Below are 26,201 nucleotides of genomic sequence, written 5' to 3'. Positions count from 1 at the left end.
CCATCCCCTCACCACCATCCCCTCACACCGCACCCGCCCCGCCCCGCCCCACTCTCCCCTCAGCCGCACTGGCCCCGCCCCTCCCTCCTTCCCTCCCTCCCCGCCACCGCCTGGCTCCGCCCCTCGACTGTCTCCCGCCCTCACGCGCAGGACGCAGCAGAGGGCACGGCGGCGGCGCGGCAAGATGGCGGCGGCCATGGCGCGGGCCGGTGTGGGCGCTCTGCGGCGGAGCAGGTACGGGCACGGCAGGCGGCACGGCACGGCACGGCACGGCATAGCACAGCACGGCGCTGCCCGGTGGCTAGGGGGCTGGGGATGTCGAGGCCCGGCAGAGCTCGGGGGAAGCGGTAGCGGTCGTCTGACAGCCGGCACCCGGGGTGGGGGGGGCGTGAGGAGGAGCTGTGCTGTAGCCCGGCCCCACCCCGCCCGGGGGGCTGCAGCCGCCCCCTCCGCCCTGACTGCTCTGGTCGCTGACGCTTCCGTGCTGGGGCGAAGACGCGGTTGTGTCTGGTGCCTCGGCCACGGGCAGGTGCGGGGAAGCTTGTGCTTGGTGTCCGAGGTGGAAGGAAAGATGAACAGATTTCAATTTATTTTATGAGATAAAAAGTATGGAACTTAGCACGTTCTCATAGTCAGTAGTTGCCTGTGTGCGTGTATGGAAGTGGGCAGAAGGGGCAGCTGCTGCCCCCAAGGTTATGTAATCACGGGGATACGGTCTGTGAGGAGACGCGTCTCCCAGGTAACCCACTGCCCTCTGCGGATGTGCTTTTTAAGCTTATGCTTTTCATAGCAACGGGTAGGTTTTAAGAGTACTGTTTCTAGGATATTAGTTTGCTCTTAGAACACACGGTCCCCCTACTCCACCTTCTCTCTCAAAACCTGGGGAAGACACCTCATGTGCAGAGCATGTTGCTGTCTGGCATCAGGGTGGTGGTGGCCCACCGAGGGGCTGAAGTTAACATGGACCCCACAGTTCCTGCTCCAGCACCCTCCGGTTGGGTGGTGGGGTCAGGAAGGCAGTGCTCTCTTGCACCCTTGTACCCATCAAGATCAGGCTGTCAGGAGCAGGGAAGGTGAGGAGGGCAACAAACTACTCAGTCTTGTCATCTTTACCTATTTTTAGATTTTAGAGTAAGGAGGAGAGTGGTTTTCTCATATTAGGCACCAAAACCAGTTTTAGTAAGAGCTTAGGGCCTGCGGTTAGTTGTGTTCTTCCTCTGGGATGATCTGTGTGCCGAAGTACCTGGTATGCCCTGCCCTGCCTTGGCAACCACGCAGCTCCTGGTGCTCCTGTGGAGCCAGTGCAGCTAGTTTTGTTCTGGATGTGCATTTATCTTTTTAGGTTATTGTATATCAAGCTAATATATGTGTTGAGAATACTGGTGCTTTAGGCTGCAGCTAAGTTGTTTGGGGTTTTTCCCAGACTTTTTAGGGTTTTAAGATTTTTCTGGTAAATTTAAGTCCAGTGCAGACTGGATTAGTTCTTAGTTTCTTTAATCCCTTAGAAATAGCCCACAGGCTCCCAGCTTATCATGGGCAAGAACTCTTTTTATCCCAGGTGTTTTAATATGTTGTAAGGCAGGCCTTGTAATACCACAAATTCGTGTAGGTCTGGTGCATGACCCAAGCAGATCAGCTGACCTCTGTGTTCATCTAAAATTACCTTCTGTTGCTATGTAAAATATACAGGTTCTGCAGAAGTGTGGGCTGCTTTTTCTGCCTTGTTAAGGAAATAATACCCCAGTAGATGATGTGGCAGTGTGGTATGTTTAGCACCTGGTCACAGGAATCCACGTTTTGGGGAGGGACTGTCCTGACACGTTTGGGTTAATGTGATGAGTTTAGTTGAGACCATGAAGCTGAAGGGCAGAGTGAGATATTACTGGCACCATGTTATGGAGATAGTTTAAAACTACAGCTGTTTGTCCTTGGCTAACATTAAAACATTGTTAGCAAGTGTCTGCTAGTATCACTGTGTGATTTCTAGACAAGAAATGTGCGATTTGTAGACCCTTCTTCTAAGTAAAGAGGTGTCTATGTGTAACTCATTAGACACCTGAAATTAATTCTAAATGTTCTTAATAACCACTTCCTTGAATTGAGTGGCCCTAAATGATGCAATAGCTTGTAAGCTAATGAAGTAATTCTGTACTCGGCATGTATCTCATCAAGAGCAGATGAAAGGTTAGAGGGCCAAATGAAGGCATCTCAGCTGTGGCATTTGCATCCTGGGAATGAACAGGTTGCACAAAGACCTGCCAGACCTGGTTCTTCCCAAGGGCCTGAGCCTGTTGGTGTGAGAACACTGCCCCTCTACTGCCCTGGCTTGAGCCTGGAATCCTGTCTGACAGCAGGATGCAGTGTTCCCATGTGTTCTTCAAGAACTTGGTGGCATGTCCTTTTATAAAGACTTTGAACATGAATAGTTCTTGCACAATTGGATGTATCCTTTTCAGATTATTAGAAACCAGAAAGGAAACGTTATATATTAAACATATGAAAAATCCTGGTCGAACCTTTTGCCTGTGTTGGCCAGTTGTAAGTCTGGGTGGTTTTGGAGTGGCAGAACCACTTACAGGTCACTAGCATACAGAGTGGTAAGATAAACTCTAAAGAAGAGCTTCTGTGCCTGGCAGTCTTTCTACTTTTCCAGCTATACTAGTTGGCCTAATAAATGACATTACTCCTTGGAATCCATACATTTCCTATGTACTCCTCCTCCCCACCAACGTGGTGAGGAAAGAGGTACAGGAACCCAATTCAGAAGTGTCTCTTAAAATGGTTGCTGTTGTAGGAGCTTCCTGAATGACACACCTGAGTAGCAGCCTGGGGGAGATGGAATAATCCCAAGCACTAAATGATCATTAAAAATTTACCATCACATTTGCAAGCAGAGTTTGTTTTGATCAGCATGGCTGGTTTCAACTTTGCCCATTATAAATACTATCTTTGGATGGAAGCAAATACTTGTTATCTATCTTGTTATAGAAGATAATGATGCTTGTGCTGTGTACTTACCTTGTAAGCACAGCAGTCTTGTTTTAAACGTTTTTGTTTTCCCCGGCAAAATACAAGTTATTTACTGACCTTAAAGGATATGTTTGCATGCTGTTGGATAAAATAGGTCTATGTTAAATTGGAAGCAGATTTAGAGAGTAGTTACACTCATCAGTTCTAGATTCACTTATTTAAAAAACAAACCCAAACAGGTTACTAAACATTTAAGCCAGGGCACTGCATAAAACAAGATGACATGAGGTATCAGCTTTCTTTCTAAACAAACACTCGGGTTGTATTCACAATCACATCTTAGAACTCCAAACAGACCAAGATAGGGTACATAATGTCAACAGAACTAGTAGCCCAAAAAGGGCGATTGCCAAGATGAGCACATACAATACTCAGACAAGTATCACTGTTACAGTAGAATTAAGCTCAAGAGGAACATATGTCAATATTAGCTAACAAAAAGAAAAGATTAAACGGATGCAGCATTAACTAAATATCTGTAGGAGCAGTTGGATTGTCAGTTTGGTTTTGATTTGCCTTTTTTAGGGAAGAAGCAGGCCAGGAAGGAATATGCTCAGTGGAAATTTTAGGATACATTGAGGAGATTTTTCCCTCTGTTATTCAGCCTCTGAATATAAGATTGTATAAGATTTGAATTTGTATAAGATTGAATATAAGATGTCACTGTTATTGAACTGCTTAAATTAATGCATCATTAAACATTTGCACTTGAGCAGCTGCTTCTTGTCTGTTGTATTTGCAGTTTGCTGACTAGCTGTAACTTCCTTATACATGAGAACCTGTTTCTGAAAACTGGAGTCCTGTGGAAGCATCCACCTTCTAGGACATTCTTCAGTGGTAAGTGAAGGCTTGTATCTACACAGTGCTTTTAAATTCAGGGTTACTCAAAGTTAGGGAAATTACAGTCACATACTGGTGAATATGAAGTTCTTCAGATTAAAGCAGAAGTGGAAATCTGGCATCACAGACCTGTTCAATTCATGGCATTTCCATAGACACACGCTTGAAATTATGCTTTACTCCTTTGGTGTTACATTTTCCAGGTACTAAAAGAAGTGTATTTACCTGTTTCATAAGATTCCTCATTTTTCTCAGCTCTACTGGAATACTTGGGTAACAAATGTTGTTAAAGGAAATAATTTCTGTGGGGTTTTATGTAATTTATTATTTTTACTTTTATTGCTACAAGAGGACCATTTTTGGATGAAGAGCTTCCCAAACCATGGCTAAAAGCTTCTTCTTTGTCCTTTTAGATGTGCCATCTGTCCCACAGTGATTTTATAGGTCTGAGGAGCCTTGCAGAGGTGCAAATCTAGACAGCAGTTTAGATGCTGTAGTTTCTAGAGCAGTATGGGCTAAAGCTGGAAAGGTGCATTTTAGATTCTGATTTGGATTTAAATCTAGATGCCTTGCAAATGATGTAATTAGGAGGAAAAGGTAACTACTTTTATCTCTACCCTTACAAGTGGTCTCCTCTAAGTGCTTATATCTTTTCCTAGAAGAAATACTTTATTTGGTGAGAGTAACAAAGCAGTCTTTAGATCATTGCGTCTGACTGCCTTTGATTACGCACTTTGCTTTCTCACCCTGCATTTTTTAATGCTTCTGAGGAATGAGTCATTTTCATCTGTTCCAGAGAAGGAGATTATTACTTTATTTTCATTCTCATTTGCTAAATATACGTAATGTTTTAAGAGAAATCTGAAATATGTTCGCCTTATCTGGAAGGAGTTCAGATTTAGGGTTCAAAGCATCTAAAAATGTTATTAGTATTGTTAAAAGTCCCACATCTTTCTCCTCTTGTCCCAGATTTGTTTCTACTGGCTCGTGTACCAAGGCATGAGCTTTCCTCCCATTCTCATGCTGCTTGCTAAAGGGCTGCTGTAGTATTAGTATCATTCGAGGACATGATTTTCAGCTGAAATCTCTAACCAGCCCCAACTGCCTGAACACAGGCTTGTTGCCAGAATCGGTAACTGATCTTTTTGTCTTGGAATTTGTAAACTTGTGTGAATTTCATTTCTGTCTGAAAGGTGTGGAATTTTATTTGTCAGGGCAAAACCCCCTTCACAAAGGCGTGTTAGATGCCTTTGCATCATGGCTTGGATACCAGTTATAGAAGTGCTGCTTCATTAGCACTGGAGGTGGGGAAGAGTCAACTCTTCAAATCATTTATTGATGAATAGTTTGCTGTGGCCTGTGGAACCTCAAATGGTCCAGTCTCTAGCACAGGAAGAGAAAGGTTCAGATTGCTATAATCAATAGAGGCTCTTGAAGGGGAAACAGCCTCTCCCTGGATACAAACCAGAAAGAGCTGTTCTCACTGAGGGGTTCAGTTTGGGAATTTGCTAATCTCTGATGAAATAGCTGAGCAGCTTTGCTAACTTAGAACCAAAGATGTGGTGAGAAGGGAGTTCAAGGCTTTAGGGCTAAAGAGTATCATAGGTCTCTGTACAAACATTTCTGTTGAAATAGTGATGCAAAGTTAAAGGTTGTAAAGTCTTTGTAAATTCAAATAAATAAAAGTCTTTCTTTAAAAGCATTTAGCTGTTCTAAATGATACCTGTCCTTTACTGAGCATTGCTCTTTAGGGCAGAATATTTTCTAGGATCTTAGCTGTAACTGTAGTTGCCACCTTATTTGTTGGTTGGTTTGGTTGTTTTTTTTTTTTTTTTCCCAGAAAATAAGATTTTTTTTAGTTTTTAGTGAGAATAAAGCTGTTTTCATATTGTGTATTTAGGACATACAGTTCAAACACTGGTTTAAATCGCATGTAGGAAAGAAATGAGCAAAACCATTGTTTTGGTAAACCAAAATATGAGTGAGAATTACTTTTATTGGGCATCTTTCTGCAGCATCATGGATGCCTTTACTCAACTCGACTGCTTAAAGCTGAAGCTTCTCCAATTGCTGAGCAATTACACTTTGTTTCTGTGCATGCCTAGAAATAGATCTGGTGTTACTGAATTCTTTTGGTTGGTAATGCATCCTTTCACTGTCAAACCCCTAAGCCTGACATTCGTGGAACAAGACCTAGTCCATTGGTTTTGATTCTGGCTCATCCTGTTAATGACTGTTGTGGAAATTACACCAATCAGCATCTGAGACTTAGTTCTTTTGGGGGTTCTGTCTATCTGATAGTGACTTATGCTCATTTCTGAGAACCTTCCGACTGCCTGTAATACAGGTAGAAGCAGCACAGTCCTTAGAGCATTAAGCCTTAACATACTAGTTTTCTGTCAAGATCTGGCAAGGGGAATACTTCCCACTGCTCTCACTGCTTTCCTGTGCAGCTGTCCTGTTGCTTAGTGACATTGCAGTGTACTTGGATCTCACAGATGACATGCAAGGCTTGTGTTCTGCAGGAGGAGCTTGGTAGTGCTTGGTAAGAAATAACACATAACACTAGATGTTTTCTAGATCTCTTCCCCCCCAACCCCCCATGTAGTGAGCTGTATTACAGCAGAAATATGCCTCTTACAGTGTTTACCAAACCTACAACAAAGCAGATCCTCATTTCCTTCCCTCTTCCACTTAGCTGTACGTTTTGGGAATTCCCTGACTCTAATGAAACCTTTAATGACTGAGGAGCAGGAAGCTTCACAGCACTACAGATTATTCCCCAGCAACTGATCATTCTGTACAGTAACAACATAGAGCTCATTGCTGGAAAGTAATTATAACACTTTCAGGCAGCTCATCTTATGAATTTCTCCACAGTGCTTTCAGGGAGCTCATTTTATGTTTTGGGGGGAAGAACATTGGAGGGATATGGGATGGTGGATAAGGTTAAAACCACAGATGACCAGTTAGTGTTCATCAGCTGAGATTCAGAAACTTGTTATGCTGCAATAACTGGAGTACTTAAGAACATTTATACATACCTTATGGGTCACAGGCTTCTAATTAAATTTTCTTCACCTAAGCTGACATCCCTCACTGCACATACTAGCTTTCTTCTTTACTGTGTAGTTGTTCTCTTTCCTGAAGTCTGGGTTTCTTTTCTGTTACAGACAGGAAGAAGTTTCACACTGCTTCGGTAGGGCAAGTCTTCCGCCTGCGCCCCTTCCATGTTCTGGTAGCTACAGGAGGAGGATATGCAGGATACAGAAAATATGAGGATTACAAGTTGGAACAGCTGGAGAAGATGGGCATAGAGGTGCCAGTGAAGCTTGCAAGTGAGTGGGAGGTAAGAAACTTGGGGCAATTTTGCTTCTGCCACATTTGATGCAAAGCTCCTTTGCTCTCATTTCAATGAGGGAATGTTTAATTTGTCCTCTACTGTCAGTGCATTTTTGACAAATCATGGAACTAGTATTTCTGTCACTTAAGTAACTGTCATTTTTGCTGAAGTCAATATAATGATGCATTAGGAGCTGCTGGTGTCTCCCCCACCTTTTAGTAGACACTGAATTGTTCAGATGGAAGTCATGTCTTCCACCTTCCTGCTTAAAGTAGGGCAAGCGCTCATTTCAGACCAGGCTGCTCAGGACTTTATGCATTTGGGTCTTAAAAACTGCCAAAGACAGAAATTCCACAGTGTCTGTGGGCAGCCTGTTTCAATGCTTAATTATCCTCATCGTGAAAAAGATTTTTCTTGATAGTTAATTTTATATATAAAATAATACAATTTATGGAAATATATAAAATGGTTTATAGAATTTATACTATTTAAAATTTATGTAAAATCTTTTACATATAAATATATATTAATTTTTAAAAGTTAGAACCTTCCCTGTTTCAAGTTATGGCTGTTGTCTTTCCATCTCCCTCAGTGAAGAGCCTGGTTCCATCTTCTCAGCAACCTCATCTTGGCTGTTGGAGGGTTGTTGTTAGGTCCCCCCTAAGTCTTCTGCAGGCTAAACAAGCTCAATACCTGTAGCCCATCCTCATAGGCCATGTGCTGCATCCCTTTGACCATGCTACTGGCCTTTCACACTGGACATGCTCGAGTCCATCAACACCTTTCTTGATTCTAAGAAAACTGGACACAGTGTGGTCTGAGATGCACAAAATAAAAGAGAATGACCTTCCCTTGGCTTCTGCTCCTCTGTGCTGTTTGCCTTCATCACTGCTAAGGCATGATGCAGACTCATCTTCAGCCTATTGTCCACTTGCACTCCTGTGAAAGCAAAAGGCATCTGCAGCAACTGATGGAGCTGGGGCTCTGCTCAGAGCAATGCATTCCCTCATTTTCCCCACCTTGCATTGCAAGGTAGCAAATTAAGCACATTCTACAGCTTACAGAATTAAATACAGAAATCAAAATAGGTGAGACTAAAATTATGTATCATAAAATTCAAAACCCATTCAGTGCTGAGGATTTTTCGTCCTAGTAATTCTAGTTATGGGTACAGCTTGTACAGTAGTTGTAGGGTTTATCTTCTCACTAGCTGCTCAGTCTGTGCTGCTTGGGGCATTTCTTCCTCTATGTCTTCATGCCTTATATATAGTTATATATACTTATATCCTTATATACAAGGAAGCTGAGACAGAATTAATACTTAGTTAATAAAAATCTACCTGTTTTCTTTTTGAATATAAAGCAAGACTTTTTTTTTTTTATAGGTAACACTTAGGTCTGTAATGGCTCTTGCTGATCCTGAGGGATTTTTGCCTTTTCCTTCTGGATTCCAAGCAGTTTAGAAATTACTGTGGAATTGCACTATGTGCATCAGATTCATAGGTCAAATATCCATTGCAGCACTGAAGTAAGAAGTAACTTGATAACTTCCTCTACCTGCTGAATCTCATTTGAAATATTAAGGATATTGTCTAACTCCGTGTTAGACAGTTTGAAGTATATGTGGTATTCTTTGAAGCAGCCAGGTGAATGCCTGCTTCAGTGCCTTTTCTGAAGGCAAGGAGTTAAACATTCTAGGATCATACGATTGTGTAGGAGATGCTTTGGTATGACCTTTAGCATCCCATTTCTTTGCATTCCTGAGCACACTGCCAGTTTGTGTGTGGTTTGGCCACATGCCTGTGGGGGACTAGGCTGGAATCCCTAAATTCATTTTCACTAGTGACCCAAATCAGATACAAGCCAGACAGTCCAGATGCTAAAAGCCTAGGCCATGATAGCCCCTGAGGAATTTCTGTCTTATGAATGCTCTTTTCCTGCTGAAGCTTATTTCAAACAGGTTTTATGTCTGATTAAAAAAGAACTGGTAAGTGTCCACAAATTATTTATGTCAATTCAGTTTTGATACTCAAAACCAAGTGTCCTCTTCTTATTGCTCATACTTTTAAGTATGAAATTGAGTAATTCCTTTAGTAAACTAATTTCCTTTCACTGTGCTGGTTTGTTATCATTTGGTGAAGCTACAAGTATTGCTGTTGATGAAATAGCTCTGGAGGATCTGGGTTTTGCAGTGGGGAATCACACACAGAATTTCAAACTGATAAGCAAGTCTCCAAATGTAGCAGGTACCAGGAGGAGACATGAGGTTTCCTAGCCCTTCCTTATTAGGCTTAAGTTCTGTTGAATGCTTCTGTGGGAGAGAAAGGAAGCTTGTCAGTTTTGAGGAAGAAAAGGAACTGTGTTCAGACATTGCAAGAAATAGACTGAACAATGAAGGATTGAAGAAATGTAAAAGCTGCATTGTTCCTTTTAATTGGAAAGTAAAATGTCTTTTTTGCTGACCTTTCATTTTCCCTTATTCTGTTTTACTGCATCCCTGGAAGCACAATTAGGGGTGTGGAAAAAGAGGGGTGTTGTCTTGGTTTTGGAGCAGTGTAAGCCTTTGCATAGGCAAAAGGAGACCATGTGCAATTGAGTGGGCTTTGAAAGAGTAATACAGAAGAAACTGCTGCATTGCCAAGCCTGCTGCTGGGAAGTTTTGATTGTGCAGTACCAACCTCGTGTGCATGTGCGAACGTGCAGCATCTTCCACATGATGGCTCTGTGTGCCAGGCAGATTTTCCTGCTTCTGAGCAGGTGACAGAGATGGGAAGTAGGAAATCATCATCATCGTGTTAGGCAGGCATGGAACCTCTCCATGTAGCAGAGGTACATATTGCTATAGAAGTGTTTGTAGTTTTTGATGGAATTGTAGAGTATACTCCTGTATACTTCATGAAAGAACAGCGAGGAAAACAACCTGGTGTAAGTGTCCCTTAAGTCTTCCACAGGGAAAAGACAAAACTGTTGTTTCTTTAGCCCAGACCTTTTCTTCCTCTAATTTTCTTAGAGACATTATGTAGCTAATAGCTTGAGCTGATTAAGGCCTTAGGGTGTCTCCCACTGTGAATGCCAGTGAGGATCAGCTTTCATTTAATTAGATGAGGTAATGCAGGGGCTCTGAGGGAGACAGGTAGCTATTTATCAGATGGATGGAAGCTTATTGTTTCAAATCCTTGCTGTCACAGAATATTTCCTGCTGGGATCTGCATGCATAACACACTGTTCATATGCTAACTAAAGGCTTTTTGTGTCTTCTCACTTGGGCACTGGGGCAGTGTTGATACAGGATTGAAGAAGTACTGTAGATGAACAGAGTGATGGGATGAGTAAGAGTAGAGAGGAACTTTTGTGGCTGTCCTTTGCTTTCATAGTTGGCTCTGTTTCATCTAAGCAAAAACCAATGTGTGTTGGAGTGACACGCAGCAGGAAGTCCGAAGTGAGCCTCTAAGGGAAGTGAGCTGTGGTGACATCTGGGCATACAGATGACGGGTTAATTCACAGCTGTGTTCTGAGCACACTTCAGCTTATTGCCATGGGCCACAGTTTTCAAAACCAACTTGATACAGTGGAGAAGTGCTTGAGTATAGGCATAGGATCTTGGTTCTCAGAGGCAAGAACAACACAGCCCTTCCTATCGATACTAAAAACTGCTTGTATTTGTGTAACCGAGGACACTGGGTGCTCTTTGGGCAGTACAACACAGAAGGTGCTTTTCTTGGCCCAGATGAGACGGACATTCAGTGTTATGGCAAGAGGTGTGCATCGAGTTTAAGGGAGAGCTAATAAAGGAAAAATCTCTGATTATTTTGTTAATCCAACTTTGGAAGAATGAAACATCATCTCCACTGGGTTGGTCTCTTATTCTTCATTCTTGCTCCTGTGTTCTGATGTTTGGAGTTTTATTTGAGCAAACATGCTGCTGGCAAAAACGTCTTGTAGAGCACCCCAGTGCGCATGGCAGAGGTGTCAGAAAATGTTCAAAGTGGTGAAATTCCAACAACTTGAACATGTGTGAAGGGTGTGATGGGGTGAATTGTTTCCTGAGGTGTCCTGGAAAATTCAACTGAGGAAAATCATTCTTAATCTGAATCGAGGTGGCTTTTTGACTGTGTAAATGGTTTCTATCTCGTCCACCTTCCTGAGCGCCCTGCTGGGTTACAGAGTGATTTCAGGAGCGCTTTGTGAGACTGCAGCGCACCTCTTGCTTTGGCTGAAGCTCTGCGTGTCGGATCGCGTTAACGCACCCGGTCCCTGCCCTGGCAGGGGGGGGGCGCAGGTACAGCCCCGCACAGCGCCTTGCTCCCGGCACCGCCACTTTCCCCTTGGCTCCTTAGGAAGCCAAGCGGTGAAGGGACCTCTGGTTCCCGGGGTGTCCTGGCAGTGCTGGCGCCTCCCGGGGCAGAGCCCCCCCAACGCTGTCCCTGTGTTCCGGTCCTCTTCGGCTTCCCTTCCTTTTCGCATCTCCTGCCCTGGCTCCTCCTCCTCGGGGGCCGGGGCCCTGCGGGAAGGCAGCGGCTGCTGAGCACCAGTGGCTGGGGCGGCAGCGGGAGGAGGGCCGCCGGCACCGCGCTGCTCCTTTAAGGCGCGGACCGGCACCGGCAGCGGCGGGAGTGCGGGACGGGAGGTAGGTGCGGGCGGAGCGGGCCGGGCTGGGGGTGTCGGTGGGGTTTTGCCGTCCGCTGCTTTGTTCACGTGTCCGAAAACTGCTTTAGAAGGGCGGCAGCGGGAGAGAGCGGAAAGAGGGGAGGAGGAGGAGGAGACCCGGCGGGGCGGTGAGCGCTGCCGGCCGGCAACAGGTAAGGACCGGTGTGCGAGGGCTGGTGGCCAGGGGCGAGTAATCCTCGGTGTCCGAGAGACGTTTCAGGGTCTCGGCTCTCTCATGAGTAAGCTCGGGGCTGATTTCAGACCCAGTCAGCCCCTTGGGGCGGCGTTCTCCGAGTTGACTCCCGCGGGGCTCGCTCAGCTTCCGCCGGTCCGGTCCCGCCTCGCTGCGGAGAGGCACCGCGGCTTGTGCTTCCGTTAGAGCCGTGCGGGGCCCGGGGCTCGCTCCACGCGTGTTGAACCAACGCGGGGGGGTTCGGTTGGGCCTATAAAAAGAAAACCCCAAACCCCGTGATATGGAAAATCTGAGTACAAAAGTTAGAGTAATACAGCGCATTTTGGGTGTCATCAGTTCTCATGTTTCTTTGCAAAAGTAAACCAGACTTTCTTCCTTGCTTCACAGATGAGCTCTGTGACACTATACAACAGGCTTTTTGTACAGAAGTCAGGTTTAAGTTGTAAAAACCACCTGACCTTTTATGGCTTGCTTAAAAAAGAACCACTTTTGGAGTTTTTTCCTCTATTTATAGAATGGAACTAAACAAGCTATGTATAATTAGGGGGAATGATTAAAAGTGGGTTTTTCATAATAAATTAATTAAAAACATATAAGAAGGCTTCTTGATATAAAAAGTAAAGCGTTTTAGAAATGAAAGGTTGCTGAAGCAGATCACGGTCTGTTCCATGAGTCCACAGCAATCCATCAGCTGAAGCAGTGCACTTGCCCAGCTCATCCCAGCCAAGCTGGAAGTGAGTGTGCTGCTCACGAATCCCGTGGCCTTCCTTGGCAGCTGCTAGCTGTGCACTCGGGTTTCCCCGGCAGCATCAGAGGAGTTGTGTTGTGCTCTCAGCGTTTAGGAACTCTGGAGTGGGCTGGGTGTGGAGCATCCCGTGTGCCTCTTGCTGAGCTGGCTCCAGAGAAGGGTGGGAGCAGGGGTTATGTGTCTGAAATGATGCATACTGCTGGGAAAGGAATGGGGCCCTAAATAAACAGTGACCGAATACCTCTTTGCCCTGATTGCAAGACCTTATTTTTACTGGCACTTAAATGGAATACAGTGTTTGGATGTGTCCAGTGCATTTTTTAAACAGTAGTTTGTTACCAAATGCAGAAAGTGTGACCAGAGGACTCTGAGCACTCCAACTTGGCATTCCAAGCCTAATGATTCATGCTTATGATTTAAAACTGAGGTTTAAAGTTCAGTTGCATATTGGTCCTTCTGGAAAATGCCTTGCTGTATTATTCTTTAAAACTTGAGGTAGTAATGGTAATTAAATGGGTAATGTAATGGTAGTTGAATGGGCTTACTGGATTTGATGCTGTATTTCAGCTGACGGAGCAGAAGGGTGTTGCATACCTAGCAGATTAGCAGTTCTCTATTAGATAGTAATTCTCTAGGGACTGATACCTGCTGGTAACTGATTTTATTGACTAAAAGGGATTCGGGGTGATTTCAAATAGGTGGGGAGGTTCTTTGATGTCCAGCTCCTACAAACCACCAAAAATTCCTGTCTGAGCTAATAACAGAGTCTCTGTGGCACCTCATGCATCCCAAGTCCAGCCATTAAGATGCCCTTAGAGGCATACAGCTGTCATGAGCTGGTTGATCGCCAGCTCTTGTTCATTACCCCATGGTGTAAAACTCGGGGTGGATTTTTAATTTTGGCCTTTTTACACTGTAGGAACCTTGCATTGCTTCTGGGGCAGCCACAACAGGGGTGGCAACTTGCCATATATGCCAGTGCTTAAGCACGACTCTGGTATTTGCCTCTTGGTGAATGTAACGAGGTCAGTAGAACAGAACTTAGGAAAAACATAGGTCTTCTTACTCACCTGAACTCATTGAACAAATGCTTTTAACAGCAGTATTTCTCCCTTCCTTGAGAGTGATCTCTCCTGCACCACATATTTTGTTCTGAACTGAAGGCTGGTAGTTCCCAGTGCTTTGGGGTGTAGAACCCATCATCCGTTTGTTTTGGGGGAGCAGGTGAGCTATTTAACTTGTTCCATGCTTGCATAGAATCAGGTCTGTTCAATACAGAATATCATTTCTTGAAAAAGCTTTGGGGAATAAGATTGAATTCCTACTGAAAGAGCTTGTGGGTTTACACCCCTTACGCTTATAGGGAAGAGTACAGGAAATGTAGATAAGACCTCTGTTTGCTCTGGTATCTTTCTGCAGTCATGCATAGGTGAAGGTCTTGAGAGGAGATGAGGGCAGGGAGCAGGGTGCCAGCCTGGCCGCACAAAGGGCAGCTGCAGGTTGGGGTGCTCTGCCCCTGCCTGGCTCTGCCTGTGCCAAGCTTAGGAACTCCCCTTCCACAGTTCTGTGAAGACACGTGTCCAGTGTGAAGCTGGTTTTCACCATGGTCTGCAGTGCCTTTTGAAACCATGTTGTCAGTTGAGCTCATTTCTGTTTACAATCTAATATTTAATGGTGGTGATTTCTAATATTGCAGGCAAATCCAGAGCAACAGCTCCCCCGGGCTCCTTTCTGCTTTGCTTTGAATTTAGATGGGGTTTTGGGTAACTGCTTTCATCGTTTCACTATGCAGATGGCTTCGTTTCTGTTGTGTAGGAGTTTCTTGTGCCAGCCAGGGAAGACTGAAAGGTATTTTTAAATAGGAAAACAAAGCTGGCACAGGGCTTGGGGAGGAAGGAGCCTGTTTGGAGTGCTTTGGGCTGGTCTTAGATTTACCTTCTATCAATTGGCTGGATTTTGATTTTTTTTAATAATTGTTAAAATTGAGCTCAAACCAACAGCATAAACAGAGGTCTTGGAACCTCCTGGGCTCTGGAACACCATACAGCAGTTTGCTTGCTGAAAAACCCCTCTAATTCAGGCACTCCAGAGGTGTTTCTAGGGAATATCTGTAATATTTAGCATTGAAGGTCAGGCAAAATACGAAATTCTTTCTAGAATATTCCCCTTTTGAGGAAATGGGAAACCTTCCTTGCAAAGAAATTGGAGTGGGGTGCCATTAGCTAGTTAATTCTAGCTTTTCCTGCTGGCCCTCCCACATCTCCAGCTTTGTCTCTGATACAATACGACCCTTGCCCTCACATCAGCCCACCAGTGCTCTTTTGGACCCACTCTATTGGGCATATAGATTCCATGGTGTTTAGAGAGCTTTGCAAACAAGGAAATCCTAATTCTTTTTTTTTTTTAAAGGCAGCCTTCAAAGATAACAGAAGTGAAACAGCCACTGGAGAGCCAGCCCCGGGGTTGGTCCGGGTGCTTGGTCTATTCTTGAGGCAAGATGTAGCTAGCTGACCAACAGTTTCTGAACCAGGGGTCCGCTTTCAGGCTCCCTTAACAATCCCAATCCAGCCACAGGAGGTGCAGAAAATCCATGTTTGAGATGTGGTCTGCAGGGTCAAAGGGGGAAATTTCCCTCTGTATTCAGAATGCTCAGATAGAAACACTGCAGCCTTTTGTCTGTTTTTAAAAACAAATCAACCTAAAACTTCCTGTACTGGGGTTTTGTATTTTAGTCCTACAGGATGTAAAAATGTGCCTATACTGATTGCCACATAATAGGCACTTCAACACTTCTTTTATACCAGATTCTCAAGCTGGCCCTAAACCTGGCTTGTTTCATTGTTATGTATCTGGGTATCTGTAGAAGAATGTCCTTTATGGGCTCCTTATCCGAGTCTTTTAAGATGGAAAGAGACTTCAGGAGATGAATGTTGGTGTCTAGCACGGGCTATAAACCAGACAGACTTTCCTTTCCTTTCTGTTTTCTTCTTTCTAAGCTGCATATTAAGAGCAGGAAAGGATTTTTGGTGCCCAGCAGTGCAGAACTCTTTTTAGTGGTAGCTGCTGCACTGCAGAATTGAAGCTGGGAATTATCTCCTCCTCTTCTCCATGCCACTCCTCCTCTGAGCCTCGGATTCAGACTGGCGCTGGGTTAGCAGTGCAAGGCCATCTGGCTGCACCTCTGTCTGTGGTGCATCGCTGCCTGGCATCCTGGGACTGCAGGGTGGGCTTTGGAGACTGGAGTTTCAATGGCAACCCCGACTAACGAGGAACAAGGACTGCTTATACGGACAGCTCGTTTTTATCTTGTGCAGAGTCAGCTTTGTAGTGGGATGTTGAAATATGACACAATGCCTGTTTGTTTGCAATAGCTGCAACCCTCGTAGCAGAGATTCAAGTGGGAAACAGAGGGGGAATCGAGACAAACCAGCGGGGGAATTGGGAACTGTGACACCGTGGCCTCTCTCCTGTGCCGGAGCAAGCAAAGGGAAGAGAGGTAGAGGAAAAAAGACTGAGCCTTGCAACCAGCCATCACCCTGACGATGTGTCAGTCAAACACCCTGCAGGGACCAGATCTGCACACAGGGAAATGGTGAGATGCTATAAAGCTTTATCTAACCCTCCACCCTCTTGCTACAACCTCCACAAAGTTAAAATTCATGTCCGGAGGCTGCGTTCAGGGAACGGCGGCAGCGGCAGCTGTGCCGGGGACCAGCACCCACAGCTGGAGAGTCCAGGCCTGGCTGGCTCTGCCAGGGGTACACCAAGTAGGAGGACTCGCTTCAGGTACTGTGTGGTATTTTCTGCTTTGCAGGAATGGTGACTAAAGGGAGAAAGGAGGGAGGGAGGATGGGAGGGTTTCTGGGCAGAAGGAGCAACAGCCATCTGCAGAGCTTTTGTTTGGCCTAATTACTATAAAGCTCCTTATGCATTGAATTGGCAGAGAAGGGCATGCTGTTATGTGACAAGGGGAATGAGGAGGCTTTCATTCCATTCCTTTCTACTCTCCATCACTAGGAGAATGGAAAAAATAGTGAGGGACTGCTCTGAATCCAGGCCAAGGCAGTGAGAAGCCCGAGGGCTTGAGTGAGCTGCCAGGATGCAGCTCTGCAGGGATTGGTCCATGAGCGACTGCAGTGAAGAGGGGGAGAGCAGCGGGAGGGGGAGCTGGACCTCCACTGGCAACCCAGCCCTAGCAATCCAACCCAGCCTGCCAGCCCTCCAGCACATCATAGGCTGGTGGGGGGCAAGGATGGGAGGAAGAAGGTGAAGTGTCCCTTCCTATTCCCATGTAGAGTCAGTCCCACCTCCTGCTGAGAGGAAAGTGGCTTTACCTCTGCTGAGGCAGCACTCATCTCCTCAGGGTTTTTTCTTCCCCCTTGCATTGTGATGCACAGATCACTCTTTGTTTTTTATGAATTAGCTCTTGGAAGGAAAAAAGCTGTGGTCACTGCAGAAGTCTGAGCTACCAGCAGTTTGCATCCCAAAGGGGTGACTGTTGTACCTATCCGCATGGAATTTTAATTCTGATGCAAGTTTTGAAAAGAGAGTGTTGGCAAGAAAGTTTGATTTTGATTTCCCAGCTTCTTTCCATCTTGGAAAGGCATATACAGTACTTCATACTTCATCCTTTGTATCATATAATCCAGTGAGAGAGAGAGCTGTTCAGAGCAGCCAGAGCATACTGCTTCCAGTTCGGGTGCGCACATAGCCGTATCCTGGCTGCAGGCATGCTGCCTTCATTCAGCAGCATGGGGAGGACAGTCTGTTAGCCAGCATCGAAGTCCGTGCCCAGAAGAGCTGAGTATTTTGCACACAGAGAGGCAGACTTCTGTTTGATTATGTGACCTTGGAAGTGCCAATGGCTTCTTCATAAGTAAAAGCCAAAGAATAAATGGGGACCTGAAGGGTCTCTTGCCCAGAGCTCCTACAGGGATCTGAACTGGGGCTCACAGTGTCTAGGAAGGTGAGCAGCTTTTCCCTCTGAGATTTAAAAGTTCAGTTTCTCCCCAGGAGCATGTCTGCAAAATGAGTTTCCTCTCAGGACAACCACGTGACAAAAAGCCATAGATGTAGTTGGTTATGAGGCAAAGGAGTTGGTTACTGGCCTATGGAGACTAGACTCCTGCAGCACTAGAAGTATTGGCTTTGTGCATATGTTCTCTGTTCAGAATTGAGGTACCCACTGAAGGTTTTAAGACCTGGGAGGGTGTCTTTTGGAACCAGTTACTTGTAAATTGTATTAACTCAGGAGTGCCATTCCTGTTGCCTCTGAGTGCTTGTTTCCCAGAGTTAGAGAATGACCAACAGGCCTGTGTAAATTTAACTCCAACAAGATGTCTTAAACACGTGAACCCTCTGAGAGATCTTTTAGGTCTCAAGGATTTCTCATCCAGAGTATCTGTTCTTGCCATAAGATTGTCCTTCAGTAAGAGTTCTTATTAAAGTCCCAGTTACCATGTTATATTGTTAGTTGGATGAACTAGCTGTGACTTCCTTTTCAAGTGCCACCTGCAAGTGATCTTGCATTTAAATGTTGAGGGTGTCATTCATAAAGTGTGACCATTTTTTTGGACAGAGAATGTGTCTGGGTTTTGGTTGTGTTTGTTGGGTTTTTGTGGATTTTTCAAGATAAACTGGTTTTCTGTTTTGGGAAGGGGAAGAACTGATCCAAATAGAGGAGTAAAGACTTGCAGAATCAATGTTTCAGATTAGCAGGAATAAATCATGCCCAGCTGTCAGAAGCTGGTGGTTGTGAAGCTGCGATGGCTGACCCTCATGTTGTGTATGTAATCTTGCAGGTTGCAATTCCCCCAGCTGGCCCTGAGGCGAAGGTTGGGCCAGCTGAGCTGTATGTCTAGGCCTGCTCTGAAACTCCGTTCTTGGCCTCTGACTATTCTCTATTATCTTCTGCCTTTCGGTGCTCTTAAGCCCTTGACCAGAGTGGGATGGAGGCCTGTGAGCAGGGTAAGTGTGAGCAGGTCTCTTGCGCTTCGTGTACCTTGGCTGTTTTATCCTGGAGGGAGCTGGCAGTAGTGGGGCAGAGATCCTTAACCCAGGACAGGCTGGTGATCACAGTACGGAAGCAGACAGATGCAATTCATGGTTCCCTTCAGCTTTCACTCTTCATAGTTGTGCTGTCCAATTGCTTCACAGACAAGGGATTTTTTTAACAGTCAGTGTTCTACCCAGGAAAATCAACAACTTCTGAACTCATTTGGTGACCTCGAAGTACTGGGGCCAGGGTCAGACAGACCAAACCTCCACCAGTTCCCATTCTGGCCACACTGAAATGGTCTCTTGCTTTCTGTCATTTGTGCTCAAAGACAGTTTGTTCCTCAAGTTCTTGGAGCATTTTTAATCCCACCTGGCTAGCTGATATGCGTATCTCTGCTCTGACACTGTTGGGAGCAGGGTGCAGGATGCCTTGCACATGGTTATTCATGTAATTCCAGAATGTAACAACTACACAAATACTTTGATTGAAAGCTACCACAAAACTGCCATTCTTAAGGGGATTTCACTGAACACTTGTTCTGTTTGATGCCATCAACTTGAAAATCAGGCTCTTCTGGAGAGAAGGGGCTCCTGGGAAATACAACTTCTAACAGTGTCTGTGATTTTTACAGTTGTAGCTGCATATTGTCAGTATTTGTGCTAAACTGAGCACAAGTGACTTTAGAAATTAACACTGTATAACAAATAAAAGGGCAAAGCATTTTTTTCTTCAGTACTTCAGCTTACACAACCTAAGTACTGTTCATTTATAAGGTTTTATCCAAAGTAAGATTGGGCTGGTGTTTTCCTTGTGCAATATCACTGTTATGTGACGCAGGATGGTGATCTGTGAGTGGAATCTTACTTTGCTGTATTTTAATGGACAGGCTCTCGGCCAGTGTGTGCTTCTGTTTGTTTATGGCTGTATTCTGCAAGACTTAATTATGAAGGACACAATTAATATTGAGAATAAATGATGCCTCTCACTAAGAAAAAAACCCCACAACTTCCAGTCATGTAGCTGAGCTGTTCTGTTAAAAGGAATTGTACTGGGTTCAGCAGATCGCTACTCATATTGCAGAAGTGCTTTGGGAGGGTTCAGTTCCCTTGGTCCACAAGTCCTGTATCATATCATGGTCATGTGAGCTTCTTGGCTGATAACCACAAACCCCAGAGGAGTTATCTGCTGGAATTACCAACAGGAAGACACTGTCATCAGTCCGGTTACATCAGCAGCATATATATACCTCTTATCCACACAGTTTCATTTAGTTGCCACTGAAACATGCTTTCATGTAAGTCCAAAGGGTATTCCTGGAGGAATAAAGGCACTTTACAGTCTTGCAATTAGCAGCTCCCACTGTTACAAGAGAAGGGGCAAAGGCATAAGTTTATACTGGTGTAGCTATATCCACATGGGTGTGTTTCTTGATTATACTAGTGTCATTAGAGCAGTACAATACTGGGATGTGGAAATCACCCTTCTGATGAGTGTTCTACTAGCACATGTGAAATCTATCTGTTTTAATGTAAGCCTTGCACTGGGCTGTTTCCAGTAACTTGTATGTGGAGCTTCAGCCTGCAGGGGAGTGGAGATCCTGGCTTCAGTGTAAGGTTGTAGTAAGTTTGATTCTGTCCCTCATCAGAACGGAGGGAGTGCAGATGAAGAGCACTGCTAATTTCTTGCTGACTTACATGCTGTGTGTGGTGTAACCTGCTGAATGCAAGGGAGGGGCTGGTAAAAACAGTCTGATCCTTTCTGTTTCCTGGGGGGAAGAGAAAGCCGTCAGTGGGCAGAACCAAGTGACACGGTGGGATTCTTTCTTTAGGTTGCTCTGTACAAATCGGTTCCGACTCGCCTGCTCTCACGTGCCTGGGGTCGCCTGAACCAGGTGGAGCTGCCGACATGGCTCCGGAAGCCTGTTTACAGCCTGTACATCTGGACGTTTGGAGTGAACATGAAGGAGGCAGCTGTTGAAGATCTGCATCACTATAGAAACCTCAGCGAGTTCTTCCGCAGGAAGCTGAAGCCGCAAGCGCGGCCTGTCTGCTGTGTGCACAGTGTGGTGAGTAACAGGAAATGAAGGCTTTACACCACCAGCTTCCCCTCGGCCCCAAAGGAGCCTGTCTGCTTTATGATGAATAAATGCATTCCTAATGTGTTTCCTTTTTTTCCTCTTTGCTGTAGATCAGTCCCTCTGATGGAAAGATCCTTAATTTTGGACAAGTAAAGAACTGTGAAGTGGAGCAAGTAAAGGGGGTTACTTATTCCCTGGAATCCTTCTTGGGACCTCGTGTCTCTACAGAGGAACTGCATTTTAGCCAGGGTGAGTTCTGCATCAGTTCTGCATTTATTCTGCTCTGCCCTTTCAGTGTTCTGAGATCATGAGAAAAGAGATTACTCTCTTTTTCTCTCTCATTCTCACACTGCAACAAAAAAACAGGTCTGATTTTTGTTTTATTTGGGGATAAACATGTTACTGTTTTAGTGTTTCTCTGTCTCATTGGTGGCTTAGAGTGTCTTGTCTGGTTCATAGGATCTACTTAGATCCTAATATAGGATCTAATGTTGTTGTAAAGGTTAAAAAACACTTTGAAATACTGGATTCCTCAAAAAAGTGTATCTTTTGTAGTCTCAACAATACAAGTAGGCTGCATTCAGTCCTCTGCTGTTAGCAGTGTTTCTAAGCTAGACTGGCTATCTGTGATAGCTAACTGTGAAAAGTATCTTTAACCTCTTTCTTTCCATTCTTTGCAGCCCCACCTGGTAACTCTTTTCAGCAACAACTAGTCACAAAGGAGGGGAATGAGCTCTACCACTGCGTAATCTACCTTGCACCAGGGGATTATCACTGCTTCCACTCCCCCACTGACTGGAGAGTGTCCCACCGGCGCCATTTCCCAGGTAGGTCTTTGCTTCTAGAAGATGAGCGCAGAGCAGCTGTGGAGGGAATACCTGGTACAGGGCACTGCTGAAGGAGACACACCAGTGGAGCAGTTGTACAGTCACAGGAGAGACAATGGTCAGAAAGCTATGTGTCACAAATGGTATTGAGTTTTATAGTAGTACAGTTCGTCTGATCAAATCACATCTAAATGGTGAAAGTGGTAATACTGTATTCAGGCTGGCTTCGGTCTTTGATATAAGTGTTGATGCATGCTGACCTGACTTGTTCCTAATCACAGTTTGTTCAATTTGTACCTGAAATACAGATAGTTCTGCAGAGCAGACCAGAGAGTAGCCTAAAATATGATCACTTCCTGTGGTTGGCAAAGAACATGCTACTAAATGGTTATGTTACTGGAGGTGGGATCAGATGGTTTTGTCCTCCTCTTTGCAGGTCATCACACTCTAGTTCAGCAGATAACAAAACTTGGTATCTAGTGAAAATATAAGTACTTGGATTTGCCTTCAAACACGATGAGAAGAGGGTCAGTGACCTGCCATGATGCTGGAGAAATAAGTCTCAGCTTTAAGTTAGACCTTGATTACATTGCAGGAGTATGGGTGAAATGCTACTATGGGATTCAGTGCAGCAAAGCAGATGCAGTTTATAGCTAGAAACATGTTAGGTGACTATACATGACTAAATTACTTTAAGAACTGTGTAGGAATTTAAAATTTGGTGGTTATTCTGTACTGGTCAGCCTGAAAAGAACCATTTACAGGCTTGAAAATACAAACCCTTTGCTCTTTTACAGAGAGAACTGTAGATGCTGTTCCAGATTGCATTCAAACCTTACAAATGAAGGGGTCTTCGGTTTCCCTTGTGATTCAGCTAGATAAAATGCAAAGTAATATAAGCCTTGCTCAAGAGTGCATCTTTCTGGACTACATTTTCCTATGACCCTTTTGTTTTTAGTATCACTTTGTTTTTCATTCCCTGTGCCTACCATTTGCTTCTCTTCCTCCAGATAAGTGACAGAATTGTTGACTGGATTAGCTACTGTTATATTGAAAATACCATTCGGATAGCATTGCAGTACTGCTACAAACCAGACAACTTGAATATTGTCTCACTATTGCAGGCTCTCTGATGTCTGTGAATCCTGGAGTTGCTCGCTGGATCAAGGAACTGTTCTGCCACAATGAACGGGTTGTCCTTACAGGTGACTGGAAACATGGCTTCTTCTCTTTAACAGCTGTAGGAGCAACTAATGTGGGCTCTATTCGCATCTACTTTGACCAGGTGAGCAAGATCGTGGTAGGCAGCTTTCTGCTTTTGATGATGGTTGAGGTTGGTATAGTATAATAAAACAAAATCACAACAAACACTTAGATCTTACTACTCTGAAATTAAGCTATTTCACAGTAGTGCTGTCCTAGGACTGATTTAAAGACTCATCTCCAGTATAAACTTCTGGTTTTTAAATATTCCTACTGCACTTTTGAATTGTAAGGAAGTTCCTGAATTAAATGCCTCGATATTCCAGTCTACAACTGTGCTAAGGACTACAGCGTATTGAAATACTCAAGTAACTTTTCTTCTTTCTCTGTACAGGACTTGCATACCAACAGTCCTTCTTACTCTAAAGGTTCCTACAATGACTTCAGCTTCATATCCAACAACAACAAGGAAGGGATCCCCATGAGGAAAGGGGAACATTTAGGGGAATTTAACTTAGGGTCTACAATTGTACTCATCTTCGAGGCACCCAAGGACTTCAAATTCCACCTCAAAGCTGGACAGAAAATCCGTTTTGGAGAAGCACTGGGCTCTCTATAGCAACTCTCAGCAAGGTGGTTTTCTACATAGAGGGACTCTTACCATATCACTGAGTGTTTCATTTAACAAGTATGTATCACTCAGCAGGACCTGGGTGAGGAAACCTGAAGAATGTCATTGCTATGTTAAACCTGAAGCATTTGATGTACACTGACTTGCTGCTGAATGCAGAAAGAGAATTGAATGACCAGAGGTGTATCAGGTACAGCTGCCTTTAAAGATGCTGGCCACAGAGGTTTCATGGAGGACCCACCCTGTGCCTGTAGTCTTTCATGTTCTCCCCGCAATGTGCCACAGGGTAATTTTGTTCTTAAACCCTTTTAAGCCCTCCAAGGCTGTGCAGGTGCAATGGGGAAGGGTAGAGATTAGCTGTATTTAAAGGGACAGTGACAGGCTGAGTCAGACCTTGTACCTGCAATGTCTGGTTTTCAGACTTTGAATAAAGAATGTGTTCTCATATTTATTTTATTCTGACATATTCTGATGAAGCTTTTGAATAAAGGCAGCTGCGAATGTAGAGAGCCAAACAGTTCAGGGGGCGAGTATGGATTCACAGTTCAGATATGCAAAATGTAGACAGCATCAGTACAATAAATCACACTCATCCAGGTTTTCTACTGTTAGACAATTCTTTTACCTGACATTGTCCCTTTAAAAATGGACTTTGCACTGTATTTTTAACCTGAAAACACTGTGTCTGCATTCCATGTGATGAAACTGGTCATCTTGGGATTTCCTTTTAGAGAATTAAGAGTGGACAAAGCTGTGTCCTCTTCCTAATCTATTTTTCTGTTCCAGGCCTTAAAGATTTTGTTTGTATGAGAGGCAGTACAGATTAAGGTGTTAGAAGACAGGGAATATTTTTTCTTGTGTGATGCAATAAGGTAGCAGCCAAAATGTTTTTACTCCATGCAATGTATCTTCATTGTTGCTTTGTCACTAAATGCTCGAAGAACTACTTTCTCTACTTAGTGAACAGTTTCAGATACTTCAGGACCAATTTTTACTGCACCGAGTGAAGTACATCTATGCACTGACTGTGTATAAAGATATTATGAATCTTTGAAGCAATCCCAGGTTGCCTCCCAACTGCAAACCTGGCCATCCTGTAATGGACTGGCAACAATTTCATCTTATTCAAAAGATGACTCTGACTTTTGTCCTCATGCTAGGAATGTGCTGGGGACAAAGCTCTGTGCTGAATCTTCATCCTAGAGCAAAACTTCAGAGCTTTCTTGTAACACCATGTCAAGAAGAGTTTGAAATCTAACACTTTGGAGCTATCAAATGTGGCACTGACAGAAACTGGTGCCAAAGTGAAGAAGAGTTTTAAATGTATTAATTGTTTTTAGAGAATAAACTTGTTTCAGGCCCAGGCACTCAAACATTTAAAACTGACTTTGCTGTCCAGAGCCTGTTGGAATGGACATGCCTTTCTGCTTTCTCAAAGATTTCTCATTCTACCTTCTTGCTTGAGCTCATTTTCTGCTACTTTAAGGAGACTGTAGGCTTTAACTAGCTCTGATTTTCTAAGGGAAAACTTATCTTCTTTGTATGCACTGCAGAAAATAGAATATTATTTTGTTGTACAAATGTCCAGTTTGCCAAGTCCTGTATGCTTAGCTTGTCATCAGGGAAGATGGGATGATAAACTGCCTCCAAGTGATGAAGCCCATCCATGACTTCAGTTATGGTGGCTCATTGGGTGACAAGCAGGAGAAAATTCATTTGGCTCCAGGAGTCAATGTTTCCTCACTTTACATGAGGAGGAGTGTGAAAGCTTGAAGTGGCTCTCAGCCACCTATCTTGTTAAATTTCTTGGCATTAGCAAGTTTACTCCTGCAGCAGTATGTTATCATATACAGGTTATAGAAATGTGCACTTTTTAAACCGTTGCTATTTAGAAAAGACATCAACCCCAGAGGCTGAAGCTATGACTACTAGCCTTTTAACTAAATGTCATGTTAACAGTAGAAGGCAAATTCGTTCCAGTGGATGACAGGAAAGACCACTGAATCTTTTCCCCCTTTTCCACTGGGGCCTATGCCACCCAGACACAGCCAAAGCAACTTTGAGCTTTAATTTCTCCATGCTCAGCATCACCATCCACAGTATCTGAAGGTTACTGTTAGCCTAGTAATGGAGCACAGGTTACCTGGTGTGTGCTTTATTAGAAACCTAAGGAGGAGAGGATACAGCATGCAAGTGGCTGGTTTTGTGATAGTCTTAATACTGTGCAGAGCTAACTGATTAACAAACAACATTTGTTATGCAGTGGTCAGCAATGCACCCTGGAAGTGAAAAAGCAAAGTTCCTAGAGGGTACTGATAATGCTGTGAATTTCTCCTGCATGGAGAATCCATTTAATTCAACTGTATCAGTAGCATGCTATTTTTGTATGTCAAAGTGTATGACTTACTGACATGAACTCATTTAATTGCAAAGATTTTGAAATAAAGAGTCTTATCAGTGTTGCTTATCTCTGTGAAATGTCAGGGTAACCTAAACTAGGTATTGTGAGTGCAGCAGGAGGTATATACAGCTCCTGTGTGGGTTTTAACCACTTGTAGTAACAAACCAAAGCAAGCAAAAAGATTTAATTTATAAAACAAAATTGCCATATAGGCTAAGAGAAAGTATACATTCCCATCCTCCCCTGCTATGAAAAGAGCAAAG

The 26,201-nt window shown here is 44.1% G+C and overlaps 2 protein-coding genes across 7 annotated transcripts in view; one reads left to right on the top strand and one right to left on the bottom strand.

Moving 5' to 3' along the window:
- Positions 1–136: 136 nt before the first annotated feature.
- On the top strand, positions 137–26,004 carry PISD (phosphatidylserine decarboxylase). Of its 6 annotated transcripts, none has more exons than XM_061370700.1 (8): positions 137–234; positions 3,773–3,867; positions 7,044–7,219; positions 20,628–20,864; positions 20,987–21,125; positions 21,557–21,703; positions 22,828–22,988; positions 23,301–26,004. In XM_061370700.1, exons 1-8 carry the CDS (start codon positions 185–187, stop codon positions 23,523–23,525), a joined length of 1,230 nt encoding a protein of 409 aa, XP_061226684.1. In that variant the 5' UTR covers positions 137–184; the 3' UTR covers positions 23,526–26,004. The 6 variants fall into 6 exon arrangements, with proteins under 6 accessions (XP_061226684.1, XP_061226681.1, XP_061226680.1 ...); XM_061370697.1 differs by lacking the exons at positions 137–234; positions 3,773–3,867 and adding exons at positions 16,173–16,587; positions 18,603–18,768 and having other exon boundaries at positions 7,082–7,219; XM_061370696.1 differs by lacking the exons at positions 137–234; positions 3,773–3,867; positions 7,044–7,219 and adding exons at positions 11,860–12,012; positions 16,173–16,587; positions 18,603–18,768.
- Positions 22,128–26,201, bottom strand: part of SFI1 (SFI1 centrin binding protein) — a 34,485-nt gene continuing 30,411 nt past the window's right edge. The window contains exon 31 of the mRNA XM_061370678.1: positions 22,128–23,015. The gene's annotated coding sequence lies outside the window, so the exon portion shown is untranslated. The remainder of the gene's footprint in view (positions 23,016–26,201) is intronic.

The sequence above is a fragment of the Neopsephotus bourkii genome, unplaced genomic scaffold (assembly GCF_033783945.1).
Source record: "Neopsephotus bourkii isolate Nb327-2 ecotype Australia unplaced genomic scaffold, CSIRO-AGI_Nbou_v1 NB_1542, whole genome shotgun sequence".
Lineage (NCBI taxonomy): Eukaryota > Metazoa > Chordata > Aves > Psittaciformes > Psittacidae > Neopsephotus > Neopsephotus bourkii.
The sequence above is the reverse complement of the archived record's forward strand: the minus strand, read 5'-3'. Positions and strand labels throughout refer to the sequence as shown.

Bases quoted from the DNA above. Each gene is read 5' to 3' on its own strand.
- PISD (XM_061370697.1), top strand. From the start codon at position 16,391: ATGGTGAGATGCTATAAAGCTTTATCTAACCCTCCACCCTCTTGCTAC. The intron at 18,769-20,627 runs GTAAGTGTGAGC...TTCTTTCTTTAG, and splicing joins GATGGAGGCCTGTGAGCAGG to GTTGCTCTGTACAAATCGGT. The intron at 20,865-20,986 runs GTGAGTAACAGG...TCTTTGCTGTAG, and splicing joins TCTGCTGTGTGCACAGTGTG to ATCAGTCCCTCTGATGGAAA.